Source organism: Thamnophis sirtalis, unplaced genomic scaffold (assembly GCF_051295495.1).
Source record: "Thamnophis sirtalis isolate CommonGarterSnake01/CBP01778 unplaced genomic scaffold, rThaSir2_p1.2 scaffold_14, whole genome shotgun sequence".
Taxonomy (NCBI): Eukaryota; Metazoa; Chordata; class Lepidosauria; order Squamata; family Natricidae; genus Thamnophis; species Thamnophis sirtalis.
Window position 1 is genome coordinate 28,024,326 of NW_028261394.1, and position 18,872 is coordinate 28,043,197.

Genomic DNA, 18,872 nt, shown 5'->3' on the forward strand with positions numbered 1-18,872 from the left:
GCGCTGGAGACTGGAAACGAGAGACGCCTCCGGCCTCGCCAAATGGGGGGAAGGAGGTGGGCGGAGCTCAAACGAGACCAGCTGGCCCGGGCGGCGCGTGCGCCGTGCGTGGTGCGTCGTCGTCATGGAAACGGAGAAGCCGTTGGCCGGGAGCCGTTTGAAGTCTGGAACGGCGGCGGCGAAGGGCTGATCTCCGTTTACCCCGCTGCGGGAGGAAGGATGGCCCGCTGAGGAGAGAGTGAGGAGGCTGGGACACAGAGTAATCATTCGTATTCACACACTGTTAAAAAAACCATTGATTGAATATTGGAAGTCCTCGTTTTACAACAGTTCATCTAGTGACCGTTCAAAGTGGCACTGGAAAAAGGGAGTTCATGACCGTTTTTCACACTTAACGACCTTCGTAGCAACTCTGGGTCAAGTGATGCTTGGAAGGAGCTCCTACTTATGAAGGTAGCAGCGTCCTGGGGTCACATGATCCCCTTTTATGTCCTTCTGACCAGCAAAGTCAATGGGGGAAGCCAGATTCATTTAACAACCTGGTCACTAAATTATCAACTGCGGTGATTCACTTAACAACTGTGGCAAGGAAGGTCGTGAAATGGAGCAAAGACACTGAACAAATGTCTCACTTAACGACAGAAATTTTGGGCTCCATTGTAGTCGTAAGTCGAGGACTACCTGCAATCGATCTCATAAAGTTGCCGGGAGGAAAACAAATAGGTTTTATGACCTTTCTTGCCCCTGTTGGTAAGTGAATCACCACAGTTGATGTTTAGGAACATGGTTGTTAAGTGAATTTGGCTTCCCCATTGACTTTGCTTCTCAGAAGGTCGTAAAAGGGAATCACATGACTCTGGGACACTGCGACCGTCATAAATATGAACCAGTTGCCAAGAGTTTTGATCACATGACCATGGGGAAGCTGCAATGGTTGTAAGTGTGAAAAACAGTCGTAAGTCACTTTTTTCACTGCTGTTTAACTTTGCACAGTCACTAAATGAACTGTTGTAAGTCGAGGTTCCCACCTATAAAACTATTTAGTAAGACTTAGTATAATTCTTCTCATCTTTCCTATTATTTATCTCCTTTTCTACGTATAACTTTGTTGCTTGTATCTTTACAGTTTATATTGTTCTATTTAGTTTCCTAGTATGATTTATGTCAATTGCTTATTTAGTATCCTACGACTATCACTAAGTGTTGTATCTTATGCTTTATGCTGAATGTATTTTTATGATGACTATGATCATGATTTACCACTTAGAGTTTCTATGTACACTGAGAGCTTTATGCACCGAAAATGAATTCCTTGTGTGTCCATTCACACTTGGCCAATAAAGAATTCTAAAGCCTATTATAAATGCCTGGTCTTTTGTTCTAGGTGACAGAGCTGAAAATGTATCCACCCGGTGAAAAATCTGGATTAGGAGAGGCTGTTGCAACAGACGGAAACGACCAAGAAATAAAAAACGGCGAGCAGGAAGGCAGCACTTCCAGCAATGGGGACAGCTTAATTAAAGCAGGTAGTGGATCCAAGAAAAGAATGGTTATAAATGCCGTTTGACCATGGAGTAGTAGTAAAGCAGAATGGCTAAACTGCAGTCTGAAATGTTGCTCTGTATTTTTTCCCCATTTCATTACAATTGGTGTCTAATGGTTCAAGTTTGACTCAGCCTTCCATCTTTCCAAGGTGGGTAAAATGAGGACCCAGATTATTGGCAGATATAGGCTGACTCTGTATAGTGTGGTGGCGTAGAGGTGGAGCTCTCGCCTCACAATCAGGGGGCTGTGAGTTCAATCCTAGGTAGAGGCATATGTTTCTCTCTCTGGGCACAATGAAAATATATCTACTAAACTAAACTCCATACTGGCAACAGGAAGGGCATCCGGCCAGTAAACACTCTGCTAGCTCCATTCAGTTGCCCAGACTCCACACTGCAAGGGATTATGGCATCATTAAAAGATGATGATGAATAGGCTGACTCTAAGCCACTTAGAGAGGGCTGTAAAGCACCGTGAAGCGGTATATAAGTCTAAGGGCTATTGCTATTGCACCTAAGGTGCTACTAGAGGTGCTAAAATGACTGGTGATGCATGATAAGCTCTTTCTTTAAAAAAAATAATTTTGAAGAAGTTACTTGGATGAGTAACGAAACATCTCAGTTTTAATAAAATTTGGTCCAGTTGCCATGATTTAACCTTTTTAGATGCTTTTGGCCTCAATGATTAAGAATTAATTTACATGTGATAGCTATACTGCACGATATCATTTCTTTGAAGTTCTTTGCAGAAAGCAGATTGCCCATTCTGAGGCCGCTGTAACTCCAAACAGTCATAAAAATGACTGATTGTACCATAAACATTCCCCTTGCTTTATTTCTCAGTAGTAGAAACATAGATAAATAGAAGTGAACAAAGTATAACTATGGGACACATTCTTTGTTCCCTTTTCCTGCCACTTGTTCTTTTTTTTAGGTTCATTTTTTAAAAGTTCCTCGCAACTCATGCTCTAACTAGGACACAGTAGCCTCAAAGGCACCTCATACAGATCTGCATTACTGCACGAGTCTTGATTCCTACAAAAATTGACTCACCTGATGTGAGGCAGCATCAAAAACATTATTTCGGGGCACTTTAGTTAGGTTGTGGAGATGATAACATAATTCAACAACTGCACTGTATATTGACTCTATCTCTCCAACTCTTAGAAGAAAAGCCTCAACTGTTTGAAGGAGACCAAGGGGAAGAAAGGGATATTTGCTATGACAACCCAAAATTGAAAACTGGTGATGTTGATTATAGCAATGGAGAACCAGGTAATTTCTTCCTTTCATTCTTGTTCAGTCTGTTCCGTTAAAACATAACAAGCGCTTTTAAGAGGATAAGGTTTGCATCTCTGAGTCAGCTGATGTTCCCATTTTAGTCTGATATTCTGTTCTCTACAACGGCTAGCTGGTCTTGGCTAGTGCAATATGGCAGCCTGCCCCTTTTTGTTCCCAAGACCTGAGAAATCTAAGCTGGGTATAAAGGCAAAGGTGTCCCCTGTCAATCACCTCCAACTCTAAAGCGTGCTGATCATCTCTATTTCTTAGAGTGGGAGTCAGTGTTACCAGAAGATACCTCTGTGTTCAGGTGGCCAGCATGACTATAGGCCAAGGTGCACAGAATGCTGTCACCTTCCCACCAAAGTGGTACCTATTTATCTACTTGCGTTTGTGTGCTTTTGAACTGCTAGGCAGGCAGGAGCTGGAGCAAGGGATGGGAACTCACCCCATCGCTGTCAACTCAGGCTGTCAGCTTTCCAGCTGACTTAAACTCTGTCTTTCTTTAAATACTGAGCCAGCACGCCCCCGTGTTAGATATATCACACATAGTCCTCAACTTACGACCACAATTGAGCCCCAAATGCCTGTTGCTAAGCAAAAGGGTTAGCACTTCTTGCCACAGTTGTTAAGTGAATCGCTGCAGCTGTTCAGTTGTTAATAACATGGTTGTAAAGTGAATTTGGTCTCCCCATTGACTGCTTATCAGAAGGTCTCAAAAAGGGGATTGCATCACCCCGGGACACAGCAACCATCATAAACATGAACCAGTTGCCAAGCATCTGAATTTTGATCATGTGACCATGGGGATGCCACAATGGTCATACGTGTGAAAAATAGTCATAAGTCATTTTTTTGGTGTCATTGCAACTTTAACAGTCATTAAATGAACTGTTGTAAGTTGAGGACTACTGTAATTTTTAACGAAGTTTTGTTGAGTAAACCACAGTGTTGTACGGAATGAGGCGCATTATGGCAGAGGCTGATGTGTGTGCATAGGCACAGTCCAGATAATGCATGAATACATAGCTGGGAAACATGCTGACTTTCCTACTTAGTTTCTACACATCTGGCTCCTATTAAAAAGCAGAAACTGTATTTATATATCAAGCACAGGAGATCACCTCACATAATATATGCTCTTTAAAACAAATGAAAATATATTCATGTCTCTTTTCGCCAAGAAGTTCAGGATGATATACCAATTATCCTATGTATGGGACGTTTTACAATCATTGCTTACACACTGAATTCTAGACTGAGTTTTAGTTATCACAGTAAAACGGAATCGTTCGAATCTGAAGACTCCAAATGTTTGATGCCATGTTTAATGTTCAAGCAGCACTGAAAAGAGAAAATTCCGGGAGTGTCACTGATCAAAAGACTATTGAGAAGACAAATAATAATCATAAGCCAGTACTTGATTCATCCTCTAGAGAATCAGACTTAAACAAGTGTGGCTTGCGGTAAGTTGTTTTTTTATATAGGTATTCCTTTTTTAAGAGAAAAACTAAAATTGCTAGAATTAATTAGGCATAGTTGAGAGGCGAAAGCAGGATGAGTTTTCCTTCCTCAGTTACTTTACTTGTTAGAATGAATCGTGACAAAGTGTTACATCTATGCTGGCCCTGGCCATAGTTAAACCAAATTTTTGATGCAGATTTTAAGCAAAATGTAAAAGTTTGGATGCTGAACCTTTGGTAGGTAGTGAATTTTAAATGCATCTTTGCACTACCGACTAATAAAGTCATACTCTCTTTCAAATAATCCTAGGATTTACACTTCTTGTTAATGTTTTAGAATGACCAAAAAACTGTTGCGGGATCTCTGCAAACAGCACAAGTTATATACGACTCCAAGCTTGAATGACACCCTCTATCTCCATTACAAAGGTGAGAAGCCAAATGTTTGAAACTATAATGCACTTAAATAATTGGGCATTTGAAAAAATAATCTGTGCTCAAGTAGAAGGAAGGGAGGGGAGGGGAGAGGGAGGGAGGAAGGAAAGAAGTCTGCATCTGTAATCCCTTCTCTGTTATGAAGTCTTTCCTAAGCCTTACATGGGGGGAGTTTGAAGTTAAACCATCTTCAGGGCAAGTTGAAGATCAAATGAGGGCTGCATTGCAACTCACCCATCCTCACATGTGAGCCGTTCATCCCGTCTGTTCACAAAGAGCATCTTTGAACATTCTCTCTGCGTTCCAATTCCTGTAGGATTTGATCGTTTGGAGAACTTGGAAGAATACACAGGCTTAAGGTGCCTGTGGCTCGAGTGCAACGGCCTGACAAAGATTGAGAACCTGACTGCGCAGACGGACCTGCGTTGCCTTTATCTTCAACTCAATTTGATCCACAAAATCGAGAACCTGGAACCTTTGCAGAAACTGGACTCTCTCAACCTCAGCAACAATTACGTCAAGACCATTGAGAACCTCTGTAAGCATCTCTGTTTCTCAGGAAATAAGGCTTGTTATTCGAATACGGCATTATTTTCCATTGGGATTGTCAGATAGATGGACGGATGGAGATAGATGATAGATAGATAGATAGATAGATAGATAGATAGATAGATAGATAGATAGATAGATAGATAGATAGATAGATATAGATAGATAGATAGAGATAGATAGATAGATAGATAGATAGATAGATAGATAGATAGATAGATAGATAGATATGGATGGAGATTAGATTGATGGATAGAGGAGAGAGAGAGAGAGAGAGAGAGAGAGAGATGGATGGAGATTAGATTGATGGATAGAGATTAGATAGATAGATAGATAGATAGATAGATAGATAGATAGATAGATAGATAGATAGATAGATATGGATGGATGGATGGATGGATGGATGGAGAGGGATGGATGGATGGATGGAGATGGATGGATGGAGAGAGAGGGGTGGAAGATAGGGATGGATTGAGAGAGATTGAGAGAGGTGGATGAATGGATAGATGGATGGATGGAGATGGATGGGTGGAGAGAGAGGGGTGGAAGATAGGGATGGATGGAGAGAGATTGAGAGAGGTGGATGAATGGATGGATGGATGGATGGATGGATGGATGGATATAGATAGATATTGGGAGGGAGGGAGGGGGGGGGTCTCTGTACTAAAACACAGAGCAAAACAACCATAATAGTTTCTGGTGTTCTAAAGTCAATCACTTAATGTGTGATGTTTGATGCACCCCTTCTGTTTCCCCAGCAGATAATCTAAATTGCCCTTTCTCAAACTCAGACCATTAGCTGAGTCCCACATCACACGAATGGTTTATTTGACTTTGCTTTTTGAAAATATTCGCAATTGGCTGGCTTCCCGTAACATACTAAGGCATTAGCTATGTCATGCTAACCCCAGTTTTCTGCATTCACTCAATAAACTAAGCCATTGTTTCCAATGTTGGCCACTTTAAGAGAGCTGAACTTCAACTTCCCAGCATTCCCCAGCCAGCAAGACTCGCAGATCAACCCTGAGTACAAATATTTTGTTCTGTTAAAAGACAGATAGATCAATAAATACAAAATATTTATTTTGACCTTCAATTGATTATCTTGCCCTAGTGTCTAAAACTGACAGCCTTGGGTGGGCTTTAGGTAATTCTAACTTTAAGATTGTTATCCTTGTTCTAAGGTAAATTTGGAAAGAACACACACACACGTACAAACAAAACCCTCAGGATTGTTAATATTTTCCTAACAACTGTAAGGCTACACAATGCTACCAAGAGCCACAATGACCCTTCCCGACAATTCAAAAAATAAATTATCTCAGGACATTTTATTCTAACTAGTGAGTGATGCAGTGGCCTAGAGGTGGAGCTCTTGCCTCACAATCAGGAGGCTGTGGGTTCAATCCTAGGTAGAGGCAGATATTTCTCTCTCTGGACACAATGAGATTGTATCTGCTGAACAAAATTCCGCATTGGCGACAGAAAGGGCATCTGGCCATTAAAACACTCAGCTCCATTCAGTTGCCCAGACTCCACCCCAATGCAAGGGATGATGGGGCCGTTAAAAGGAGATGGTGATTTTAATCTAACTAGTATTATTTTTCAACAGCTTGTTTGAAAGTTCTCCACACTCTCCAGATTGCTCACAATATGTTACGCACAGTGGAAGACATACAGCACTTGCAGGAATGCCCGAGTATCAGTGTGCTCGATCTCTCTCACAATAAGCTGGACGATCCACATATTTTAGAAGTCCTGGAAACCATGCCTGATTTGGTGAGCCAATATCCACCAGCTCTTAGGCCCCACATTGCCTGATTCACCCACATTCAGCAATTCGAAGAGCTTCATTTTTTTATAGGTAGTCCTCAACCGAGCTCAAAATTTCTATTGCTAAGCAAAATGTTTGTTAAGCGAGTTTTGCCCCATTTTCCCACCGTTGTTCAGCGAATCGGGCTTCCCATTGACTGTGCATGTCAGAAGGTCGCAAAAGGGTCTGAATTTTGATCACATGACCATGGAGATGCTGCAGTGATTGCAGGTGTGAAAAATTGTCATGTCACTTTTTCACTTTCACAAGTGATTTTCCCTTTTTTTCTTTTTTTGAATGGACAACAAACACCCCGTTGTAAGTCTATGCTAACGTAGCCTTATTTTTGGTTTCTGGAGCTCACATGTCCATAGGTGATGTTTTTCAAAGAACGGGATAAAGGAAATCCAGGGGAAATAAAAAGAAATCCAGGGGAAACAAAGTATGCATAAACAGGGCAAGCTATGGGATTATATCCTATACAACAGAGTTAAGCCTTCAGCCATAATGTGGCTAGGAAATGCAATGCATAAAAATAAAAGATAAATGGATAAAAACAAGTCACTGAAAGTTGGTTTCTCAAAATGTAATGTTTCATGGTTTCCTAAAACTGCTTGTTTTCTTCTACAGCGTGTGTTGAACCTAATGGGAAATGAAGTCATTAAGAAAATAACTAACTATAGGAGGACACTTACTATCCGATTAAAACAACTGACATATTTGGACGACAGACCGGTTTTCCCAAAGGAGAGGTAAAATAAGCAAGGAGATTCTTCTTTCTCAGCCTCACTAATAAAAAATTCATAACCATTTAGTTCCACCTGCAGATGCATTTCACATTTGTACAACAAGTGATAACAAAACCATTTTTAGAAAACTCAGTGCTGAAATTCAGTGTACAAAACCCCCTGAAGCTAAATCCAAAGGACTTCTTCATATATAACAGCCTCCAGGTGATCTCTCCATTCTGGTGCATCTGGAGACAAACGTTTCCTCCAGAGAGGCAGCACACAGTTAGATCTCCTTGCATCCAGAAGGTTGAGGGTGGTTCCTATAAAACAAGCAATGGCAGCATAGCAGGCTAAGAAGCCTCTCTTTTGCATTGCATCCAGTTTTGGTCACCATATTGTAAAAAAGTATTGAGACTTGGGGAAAGAGTGCAGAAGCTAAAATATAGGAAGAGTTGCAGGAATTGGGTGTGTCTAGTCTAGTGGAGAGGTCAGCAACCTTAAACACTCAAAGAGCCACAAAAGTCCTAACCGGAAGCCTCCCGTTCAATTCTGGAGCCGACTGGAAGTCTGGTTCCCCCACTATAGAGTCTCCTCCTAGTGCGGCATCCTTTTTCCTCTACCTGTGCTAACCAAAAGCCCTATCACTTGTGGAGCCGACTGCCGACTGGGAGCCACAGCAGAGGGATGAAAGGGCCACATGCGGCTCCAGAGCCACAGGTTACTGACCTCTGGTCTAGTGAAAAGGAGAACCAGGGACGACAGGATAGCAGTGTTCCAATATTTAAGGGGTTGCTGCAAAGAAAGTGCTATTCTCCAAAGCACCTGCAGGCAGGACAAGAAGCAATGGATGGAAACTAATCAAGGAAAGAAGCAACCTAGAACTAAGGAGAAACTTCCTAACAGTGAGGACAGTTAATCAGTGAAACAACTTTCCTTCAGAACTTGTGGGTGCTCCGACATGGGAGATTTTTAAGAAGAGACTGGATAGCCATTTGTCTGAAATGGGCTGTGATGGTGGACCTTTGGCATGGGTGCCAGAAGTGGCACCCAGAGCCATCTCTATGGGTACATGAGCCATCACCCATTGCTCTTCTGGGTTTCAGCGCGCCAGCCAGCTGGTCTTCACACGTGCATGCGTGCATGCATGCTAGAAACCAGAAGAGCAACTGCGCACCAGGAAAATGATCTTCCAGTTTCCGGCGCATGCTTGTGCACCGGCCATCTGGTCTTCCAGTTTCTGATGCGCATGCACATGCAAAGACCAGCTGGCTTTTGCACATGTGCACACCAGAAACCGGAAGATCACCTTCCTGGCATGTGTATGCGCACCAGGAAGCTGCTCTTCCAGTTTCAGCACATAGGTTCCCATTTCAGCACTTGGTGCCGAAAAAGTTCACCAACACGGGTATAGGCAGGGGATTAGACTAGAAGACCTCCAAGGTCCCTTCCAACTCTTATTCTGCACCGTGTAGGAACTTTCTATAGAAATGGCTGAAACCTACTCCTAGATATCTGATGGAAATCCTCCTTTTCCCCTTCAGAGCCTGTGCAGAGGCCTGGGCTGTAGGGGGGCGTGAAGCCGAAAAACAAGAAAAGGAAATGTGGGAATCGAAAGAAAGGAAGAAGATACAAGATGGTTTGGATGCCCTCACTGCAGTCCGAGAAAAAGCCAAAGAGAGGAAGAAACAGAAGGAAATGAAAGAAATGGATAGAGGCTCAGCCAATGAAAAAGGTTTGTGACTTTTGGAGGCAGTTGTATTTAGACCACACTTTTTAATTATTTATTAAATTTTATGCCACTCATTTCCCCTATAAGTGACTCTGGTGGCCTGAATAAATTCATCCTGCTATCCTTGTTTTCTTCTCGACAAATTAGCCTAAAACGGTACCACTAAAACTCATAAGACAATATTGTTGCTTAAATATACTTGTTGATAGTTTTAATTCAGTCACTTTGCATATTTAGTTCACATTTAATACACTGCTTTGCTTAATTCAAAGAAGCCAGGACAAATCATCCTTCTGCCTGTTATTATTATTATTATTTCAACAAATGCAAGGATTAAGTCAGTTTGTTTTCAATCTGTTATTCAGACCATCCAGAGACAATCCCATCTTCAAGCAACGACGCTGTGGCCGAAAATGGAGTGGAGGCATCAGATGTTTTGGAACCACTGCAGACGAAGCAGAAGATTGAGAAATTTGTGCAAACCACTCTGGGCGCCCACGAAGAAGCTATAGCTGCAGAAGAAATCTTGGGTGATCAGTTGAGGAGATCAGAGAGTAATGCACGTGAGCAGGAAGCACAGGAAGAGGAATCAAAGGTGGCTCCTGGCTTCACACCTTTTGAAAAAGGTAAGGGCATCTGCAGACAAGAAAGCAGTTGGGATGCTAAGCACTACCCAGAATTGGCTTGAAGGGAAAACCATACAGTGAGTTTTGGATTTACAACCAATCATTCAGTGATTGTTGGAAGTTGCAACAGCACTGGAAAAAAAGGGAATTACAACTGGTCCTTGCACTTAACAACCCTTGGAGCATCCTCCCGGTCACGCAATCAAAATTCGGGGTCTTTGGGATTTATTTATGATGGCTGTAGCATCCCAAGGTCATGTGATGCCCCCATCTGCAACCTTCCCAGCTAGCTTCAAAGCAGCAAAATCAACGGGGGAAGCTGGATACACTTAAATGACTGCATGATTCACATTACAACTGCAGTGATTCCCCTAATGACCACGGCAAAAAAAAAAGATTGTAAAATCAGGCATAACTCACTTCCCGGTCACCTGGGTTAGTAACAGAAATTCTCATCCCAATTGCGGTCGTAAATTGAAGACTGCCTAAACTACCTGCCCTCTTTTAAAAAATGTATTTTTCTTTCTTTCTTTTTTCTTTTTATGTACACTGAGAACATCTGCACCAAAGACAAATTCCTTGTGTGTCCAATCCCACTTCACCAAAAAACCTATTCTATTCTTCATTCCAATATTCTATTCTATTCTGTAAACACAGATTCTAAATTCCACACCTATCTGAAAATTCTAAGGAATACAGACCAACCTAGATCTAATGTATTGCGATTTTTCATATGCTCCCTCCTAGCTCTTATTCCATAATCTATTTTTTAAAGCAGATAAATTTACATATTTTCATGCAATTTTTAGTTTGTGCAAAGTTGCATTGCAAATGTTTATACAAGTAGACCTCAATTTATAACAGTTCATTTAGTGACTATTCAAAGTTACCACAGCACCAAAAAAAGGGACTTATGACCATTTCTTATACTTACGACCATTGCAGCATCTCCATGGTCACATGATCAAAATCTTGGCAACTGCCTCATATTTATGACAATTGCAGTGTCCTGGGGTCATGTGATCATTTTCGAGACAATGGGGAAGCCAGATTCATTTGACAACTGTGTCACTAACTTAACAACTGCAGTGATTCGATTAACAACTGTGGCAAGAAAAAACATAAAATGTTGCCAAATGCCTCACTTAGCAACAGAAATATTGGATTCAATTGTGGCCATAAGCCGAGGAGAACCTGTATTCTGCAAGTTAAGTCAGATAGCATAAGATTTGAAATAATCCAATATGTATCTTGGCTCAAGAAGTACAAATTAGCTCAGTTCCGTTACAAATGTGGAACGGGTGGCACTCTCCAATATCCCTTTTTATTCAAGGAAATAAAAGAAAAAGAATCTACCAATAATAGATTAATCCTTGCTATTGCCTTGGGACAAGGGACCTTAGATTACCACCACTAGGGGGCAGCAAGGTGAAACTATCCCCGCCTCCCCAATTCTGTGCCTACTTATTCAGCCTCCAGGGTCACTCCAGCTAGCAACTTTTTCACCAGACATAAAGCTAAGATTAGCACATCAATTTTATTTATTTCATTTATTATCTACCAGTCAAATTCGCATGGCCGCCCGACCACCAAAAGTGACCCTGGGTGTCATTGTACAATGGAATGCCACAAAGAAGAGGGAGTCAAGCTATTTTCCAGGACACCTGAGTGTAGAACAAGAAGCAATGGGTGGAAACTAATCAAGGAGAGAAGCAACTTAGAACTGAGGAGAAATTTCCTGAAAGTGAGAACAATTAATTAGTGGAACAACTTGCCTCCAGAAGTTGTAAATGCCCCAACACTGCAAGTCTTTCAGAAGATGTTGGATAGCCATTTGTCTGAAATGATATAGGGTTTCCTGCCTAGGCAAGGGGTTGGACTAGAAGACCTCCAAGGTCCCTTCCAACTCTGCTATTGTATTGTATTGTATTGTATTGAATAACTGAATCCAAATTTGTTGAAGATTTTTATCTCTTTAGAAACAGTTTATAGATTCACTACCGAAGGGCCACTGCGAACTGAATGCACTGACTTGACAGATATTGAAAACATTACGTTGGATGTGCCAGAAAAACTTTTCCTCGATGTAAGTTTTATCTGCAGGACAAGAAAGATGGGGTGAAGTTGGAGGGCCGGGCTGGAAACATGTGTTCCATGACATTTCTCTCCCCTACCCACCATTCATTCTCTTGAAAAGCTCTTTTTCTTCAATAAACATTCAAATATTTTTCAGGAACTTCCTGATTTAGAAGATATAGATACTCTCGGCGAAGATTCACCGAAGGAGGACATCTTAACCAAAAAGGTCATTTATCCCCCCCACCCTCACTAAAGTTAGCAACTGCCACAAACAAAAAATGTTGTAAAATTGGGTTTGTTATGTTTACACCCATCGCAACTTACGACCATAATGGGCAGGCTCCATTAGAGTTGTAAGTCAAGCAACCCCTGTATTACTTATTCCGGGTAATTCAAATATGCCAATAAGGCAGTTATTTCTTTTCTGTTTGCACCAATTTCAGAATGGAAACACAGATTAAAAACACCATGTCTTAAAATTACCAAGGTTGGACACCCCTGTTTTAAAGTAGATGTTTTCATACAAAGCCACTTTGCCAGATACATAAAAGACACAAAGGTGCAAGGAAAAGTTGTAGAATTAGTGTAATACACAAACCCATAACAGTTATTTAAAATAACAAGGCTAGGGGCAGGAAACTGACATCATACAGGGAACTAAATCACATGTAGTGCTTTGACAACCATTCCTAACCAAGTCACAAGAGACAGGATGTTAATCCTGATTACTGTAAGCAAGTTTAAATTCTTGATTTATTTTAGGAAACAAAATGGTTTAAAATGATGTGAATCTTGGGTATCAGGTTTCTATTGCAAGTAGTCCTTGATTTACAACCATTTGTGTAATTGTTCAAAGTTACAACGGCCCTGAGAAAAGCATCTTATGGCCGTTTTTCACACTTACGACCTTTGCAACATCCCCCTGGTCATATGATTAAATTTCAAACGCTTGGCAACCAGTGCATATTTATAACGGTTGCAGCCTCCTGGGATCATGCAATCCCCTTTTGCGGCCTTCTGACAAACAAACTCAACGGGGAAGCCAAATTCACTGAACAACGTTACTTACTTAACAACTGCAGTGATTCACTTAGCAACTGGAGTAAGAAAGATCCTAAAATAGTGCATAATTCATTTAGCAACTCTCTTGCTTAGCCACAGAAATGTTGGGCTCAGTTGTCGTAAGTCAAGGATTATATATAATAGAAAGAAATCCATTTTGTTCTATTTGTTTCATCTTTACAGCAAATATCTCCTCCCAAAATTGAAGTGATTTCTGAAACCAGCCATGAGAGAAGCTGTACTGAGGGCAATGTCATCACTTCTGACAATTCACTAACAACCGAAGTCTTAAACTCCATTTTTTCAAAAGATTCTATGGTACCTGAACTCGGTGTCAAAGAAACCATTAGGCCAATTGTCCAAGATCTTCTTGCACCACAAGAGAAAACCGAGGAACATCAAGCAAAACCTCTAGCACCTTTAATTGAAGACATCACTCCTGAATCTTCAGAGTCTTCACGACGTGATCAAAATGGACTCATTCCAGATGGTACTGAAAATGTAGAGATTCAGTCCGGATCACCTTGCCTAGGTAAATTTACACATACAAAACAATGCCCTCAGTCCATAATCATCTGTTTGTGGCTCTCTAATGTTGGGACAAATCCACTTAGTAACTTTACTTCTTCTTGGAACTGCTCACTGAAATAGGCCTAGCTTGTACTTCTGCCATATGTACAAGGTACAACCTAAATGTCAATGGAAATTCTCAGTCATAAAAGTTAAATCATGGCAGCTGATTTTTTTTCTTTTTCTTTTTTGGAGCTTCAAAGGTTTCAAACTAAACAAGAAGAAAAAATGCCCCATTGCCATGACTCAAGTTCCAGACAAGTATGCCTAAAGCTTAACTATATTTCTTTAGAAATAAAATTCGATTGTTTCAATTATGCTTTCACTGCTTGGGTTCATGTGGCAGGGTAAAGCCAGGTTGGTTAAACCATGGTTTACTAAACAAGACGCAATGACCTGCAAAGCTGTTTGGGGAACCCAAGTGGGGTAAGAATAACAATAATAAGCAACACTAAGCCACAAATAGAGGCTTACAAGTAAGGAAAACTTAATATAAGTCATTGCAGTATGAATAATGAATCCAGCTATCATGTCAGTGTTTAGGACTTGGCTGTATAAGCCTGTCCGCGTGGGATTACACCCACCCATTATCTGTGAGTTTTTGCTTTAAGATTGTTTACATTTGGAAAGGTTCACACACTATTTTGTCACAAAGCAAAGCAACAGTAATATATAAAGTCTGTAAAGGCTGCATCAGCCAGCAAATCTAAGTGAAATATAGAAACCGTGTTCAAAAATAAAAACTCAGATCCTGGTAATTTTTGAACAGAAGATTGAATCAGTTAGCCTTTATACATTTTAATTTATGTAAAAATACACACAGCACTTCAATCACAGACAGTTAAGTGGCTTAGAACTAGTACAAAAATGTCTATAGCAAAATAACCATCAATAAGTATCAAATCACTAGGTCGTTTTTTTTTTAAATTTCCCAAAAAAGGAAGAAGTTAGCACAACTCTCTCCTAAAAATTCACCACGAGGATTGAAATTAATAACAACATTCATGCCACGGTGAAGGAGAAGCTCTGTAAAAAAAAAAGGTAGCATTTCATGACCATTCTGAGAGAACGTTTGAAAAATGGCGACATTCTACCTGTCCGATCTGCTTGTTCATATCATCTAAGCAGATTTTACCTGGAGTAAAAAGTCTTAAGAGTACCCAGGACCCAAGTCCTTCATAGATAAGGACACCTTGAACTGAGCTTGGAAACAAACTAGTAACCACTGTAGTTATATAAAGCAAGGGGTCTCCAACCTTGGCAACTTTAAGCTTGGCAGACTTCAACTCCCAGAATTCCCCAGCCAGCAAAGCTATATATTCATGCTTGGTTGAATGAACCCAATGCATGCAACAAAGTGAAGATGTAAGTTAAGGCTAAGCTATATCAAGTGTTTGCAAATCACAGTGGCTAGGTTCACACAGCATCTTAAGGCCAAATTAAATCACATTCAGATTAGGGCAATGCAACTTAGAACTAAGGAGAAATTTCCTGACAGTGAGAACAATTAATCAGTGGAACAACTTGCCTCCAGAAGTTGTGAATGCCCCAACACTGGAAGTTTTAAAGAATAGATTGTATAACCATTTGTCTGAAATGGTATAGGGTCTCCTGCTTGAGTATGGGGTGGACTAGAAGACCTCCAAGGTACCTTCCAACTCTTCCATTCCATTCTATTCTCTTCTTAAATTCCACCTCTAGAGAAGTAAACCTGATTAAGAGTGAGAGATTCTGAAGAACCTCTAAGATGCTGAGCTGAGCTGAGCTGGAAACCAAGATGAAGGGAATTCAAGGAGACTTCACACTCCGTGACCTCTGTGAATTTTTGTCTTTTCTGCCAGGGACCACTTAGGAAATGTGTTTGCTTGTTTAATTAGATTCTGAATCATCTCGACGTCCTGCTGAGTAACTCCAAGCCAAATAACTGAACAGGCTCCCTCCTTCAAAAAACCTTGGAAAGTCCACAGCTTCGCCTGCCTGGGTCAAGAAAAAAACATGTGTTTTTTGCCTCCCAATAGATGCAGAGCAGCCAGTATTAGAAGCGAGTGAAGATGCTGAGCAGGCGTTGGACTGAGGTCTGAGGCGGAGAGTGGGATACATCCTGATGGTTTCATCTGCCTAGTCCCTCTCCTTCTCCACCTGCCACTTGATCACCAACCTGTGCGTGGGATCGCCTGGACTGAGGACACCCAGAGCTGCCCCATGGCGTGGAGCTAGGAGCCTCTATGGCAGCTCCTCAAGATTTCAAGTAGGAATTCATATTTAACTTTTGGGGTTCTGTTAGCACAATGCAGTTAAAGCACTGAATGGAAAGAGAAGCAATTTAAGTCTCAGTTGTTTTGTTTTGTCCCAATACAATCCAATGTTTCCTAGTTTTGTTACCCTCTGTCTTCTGGGACAGCAAGTTATTCAAGTTGTTGTTGTATATTTCTCCTTGGATTTATTTCTAAATGTAATTCAGCTTCAATAAAGGTTTCTGTTCTCAGCTGCGTGCACCTCATTCCTTATCTTGCTTGTTGGTTGGCATATTCAATGCAAAAAGAATCCCCTCCTGCCTTGTATTTTTCACAGCTGGAATGAGAAGCCCAGTGGTGGGATTCCAAATCCATGCTTCATGCAGCAAAGATCGCCTTCGGTGTCAGCGCTGGTAAGCTGAGCTGTTTTTTGGCTCAGCTGAGACACATCTACTCTGCCATGCGGATCAGCTGAGCTAAAAAACAAGGGAATATAGGACAGGGAACGACAGGGGCGGGATGCCAGGGCCAGCCAGAGGGGGTAATTGCCCATTCTCTGAACTACTCAGAATTTCCACTACCGGTTCATCCGAACCGGTCCTAACTGGCTGAGTCCCACCTTAGGAGAAGCCCTTCAGTTGTAGATTCCCCATTAAGTCCAGACGGATGACTTTCACAAACAGGAAGAAAAGATTTGCTAAGAATCATGAGGCAGAGTCTTGTAAATCGAGCATTTTCCTCCCTATCTGAAAACTGCACTCTGTAATTTTCCAATCTGTCTTGGGAAGTAGAGTAACCCCTGAGCTATTGGGATCCTTCACAACAGGTCAGAAGACACCTGTACGCCGAATTAAGGTGGGCACTTCCTGATCGTCTAGACCTCTGTAGCGAGTCCTTCATTCTTTAGTGTTATCATCCTGCAGATGGAAAGCAGTTGAGGCTCTGTCCAGACTTGGGCTGTCCACCCTACATGGAAACAGGGCACACACTCAATGTCTTTAAACCCAGCATTTGCATCTTTACATATCAAAACATTTACAAGACTGCTTAGCATTACTATGAACTCAGGGGTGGGATTCAGCTGGTTCGGGCAAATGGGTAGCTCCAACGATCAGTTGGGCCCACCCGCCTTCCCCTGCCTATATCCTCTCAGCTGATTTGCGCGGCAGAGCAGATTGCTGCGCCTCAGTTGTGTTATTCCCCAGAAATAATGTGGATGGTAAGTTTTGTTAAAACCGTGCATGTGTACGGCGCACACGATCACCGAACCGGTTGTTAAACTGGCAGGATTCCACCATTGTATCAATTAGATATTATAAATTAAATGCAAAGGGATCTGCTGATAAACCTAATAGCTACAATTCTGTTTTTAAACATTTGTGGAAGATGCTCCAGGACAGAGAGATTTGTAACATGAAAGCAGAGAAATTGGCGCAAACACCCCGTATTCCTGCATCAGCAGTGAACATGGATTTCAATAGGTTGGTTATTCCCAAGGATGAAAAGAATTCACACTCACACTCATCCTCAAAAAAAAAAAAAACTCTTTTCCACTGCAGCGAGGTCAGGTTTAATTTAATGTAGTGCATTTCTTAGCAATAAAAAGAGGAAAAGGAAGTTCCAGACTGAATGGGAAGAGTTAAATTTTCAGATAGATGTCTAAAGTTTGGCAGTCAAAGAGATGCCAGTTGATGCTTTTCAGAATCACATCCTTCCTTAGGAGCAGAAGAATGAAGGTCCACAATTAAGGGAGGGAGGGAAGGAGGCATTTCTGAACAAAATGTGGAGCAATATAAATGATTAAAAGGAGATAAAAGTGAAACTTTGGGAGGGATTTATAGCGATACCATCCAAATCCATAGAACTCAACTTTGGATATTTAGATGTCTATATTCCCCAGGATGTAGGAGAATTACACCGTAAATCACAAGAGAATCCTCCCACTGTGCTTGGAAACCAGATTGGGGTGAGAGCTCCATCATCTTCAAGAGATGCTAAAATATTGTATAACTTGTGACTTCATGACTTCTGATACCCACCAATCATCACCCAAAAGAATCGGAGATATGCTAAAGTCATAAGCTCCAGATTCAGCCAGTACAGTAAATTCAAAGGAAATTCTCAAAACGGTTCACTCTTAATATATTGCACGTGTTTTCTAGGGCTGTTAAGTCATTCTTAATATCAAGTCAAATATGTGACTTTCTTTGACTTTGCTCATAAAGTGGCTGTGGAGAACTTAAAGCACAACAGACCCAACACAGTTGAGCAAAATTCACCTGGAATTTTAAATGCCAATCTTATCTTACCTTGCCAGTGGCTAGCTTATTTCATTATTTATTAAGCTATAAAGTGTTCCCCTTCCATATTTATCAGATGATTGGCTCATCCTTCAGTAACCCCACCTATAAGATCCAGTTGGTCTAATGGGGAAGGCATCAGACTAGAAACCAAGATATTTTGACTATGGAGATACAGAGTTGTCCCAAAGGTGCTTTTTCAAGAGGCAATTGGACTTTCTGGTTTATCTTTGAAGACGTTTCACTTCTCAGCTGGGAAGCTTCTTCAGCTTTTACAGCTTCTTCATCCATGAAGCTTCTTCAGCTTGTGTGAGTGAAGCGAGCGCAGACACAGCATGTGTGAGTGAAGCGAGCGTGTACGCGTGCTCACATTTACTAACCAATAAGGGGGGTAAGTGAGTCCCACTGCTGAACTATAGGCATGAAAAACTGGCTGGATGTATTTGGGCCAGTCCT

General features: G+C 41.3%; 1 protein-coding gene across 4 annotated transcripts; it reads left to right on the forward strand.

Annotated features, from left to right (window-relative positions):
- Positions 1-132: 132 nt before the first annotated feature.
- Positions 133-16,367, forward strand: DNAAF1 (dynein axonemal assembly factor 1). Of its 4 annotated transcripts, none has more exons than XM_087728888.1 (14): positions 133-238; positions 1,385-1,526; positions 2,712-2,819; positions 4,165-4,291; positions 4,626-4,717; positions 5,040-5,261; positions 6,885-7,051; positions 7,716-7,837; positions 9,358-9,548; positions 9,911-10,171; positions 12,151-12,257; positions 12,405-12,476; positions 13,496-13,844; positions 15,901-16,367. In XM_087728888.1, exons 2-14 carry the CDS (start codon positions 1,400-1,402, stop codon positions 15,954-15,956), a joined length of 2,001 nt encoding a protein of 666 aa, XP_087585014.1. In that variant the 5' UTR covers positions 133-238; positions 1,385-1,399; the 3' UTR covers positions 15,957-16,367. The 4 variants fall into 4 exon arrangements, with proteins under 4 accessions (XP_087585014.1, XP_087585013.1, XP_087585016.1 ...); XM_087728887.1 differs by having other exon boundaries at positions 147-259; XM_087728890.1 differs by having other exon boundaries at positions 147-259; positions 4,168-4,291.
- Positions 16,368-18,872: the final 2,505 nt, after the last annotated feature.

Bases quoted from the DNA above. Each gene is read 5' to 3' on its own strand.
- DNAAF1 (XM_087728888.1), top strand. From the start codon at position 1,400: ATGTATCCACCCGGTGAAAAATCTGGATTAGGAGAGGCTGTTGCAACA. The intron at 5,262-6,884 runs GTAAGCATCTCT...ATTTTTCAACAG, and splicing joins CAAGACCATTGAGAACCTCT to CTTGTTTGAAAGTTCTCCAC. The intron at 13,845-15,900 runs GTAAATTTACAC...GCCTCCCAATAG, and splicing joins GTCCGGATCACCTTGCCTAG to ATGCAGAGCAGCCAGTATTA.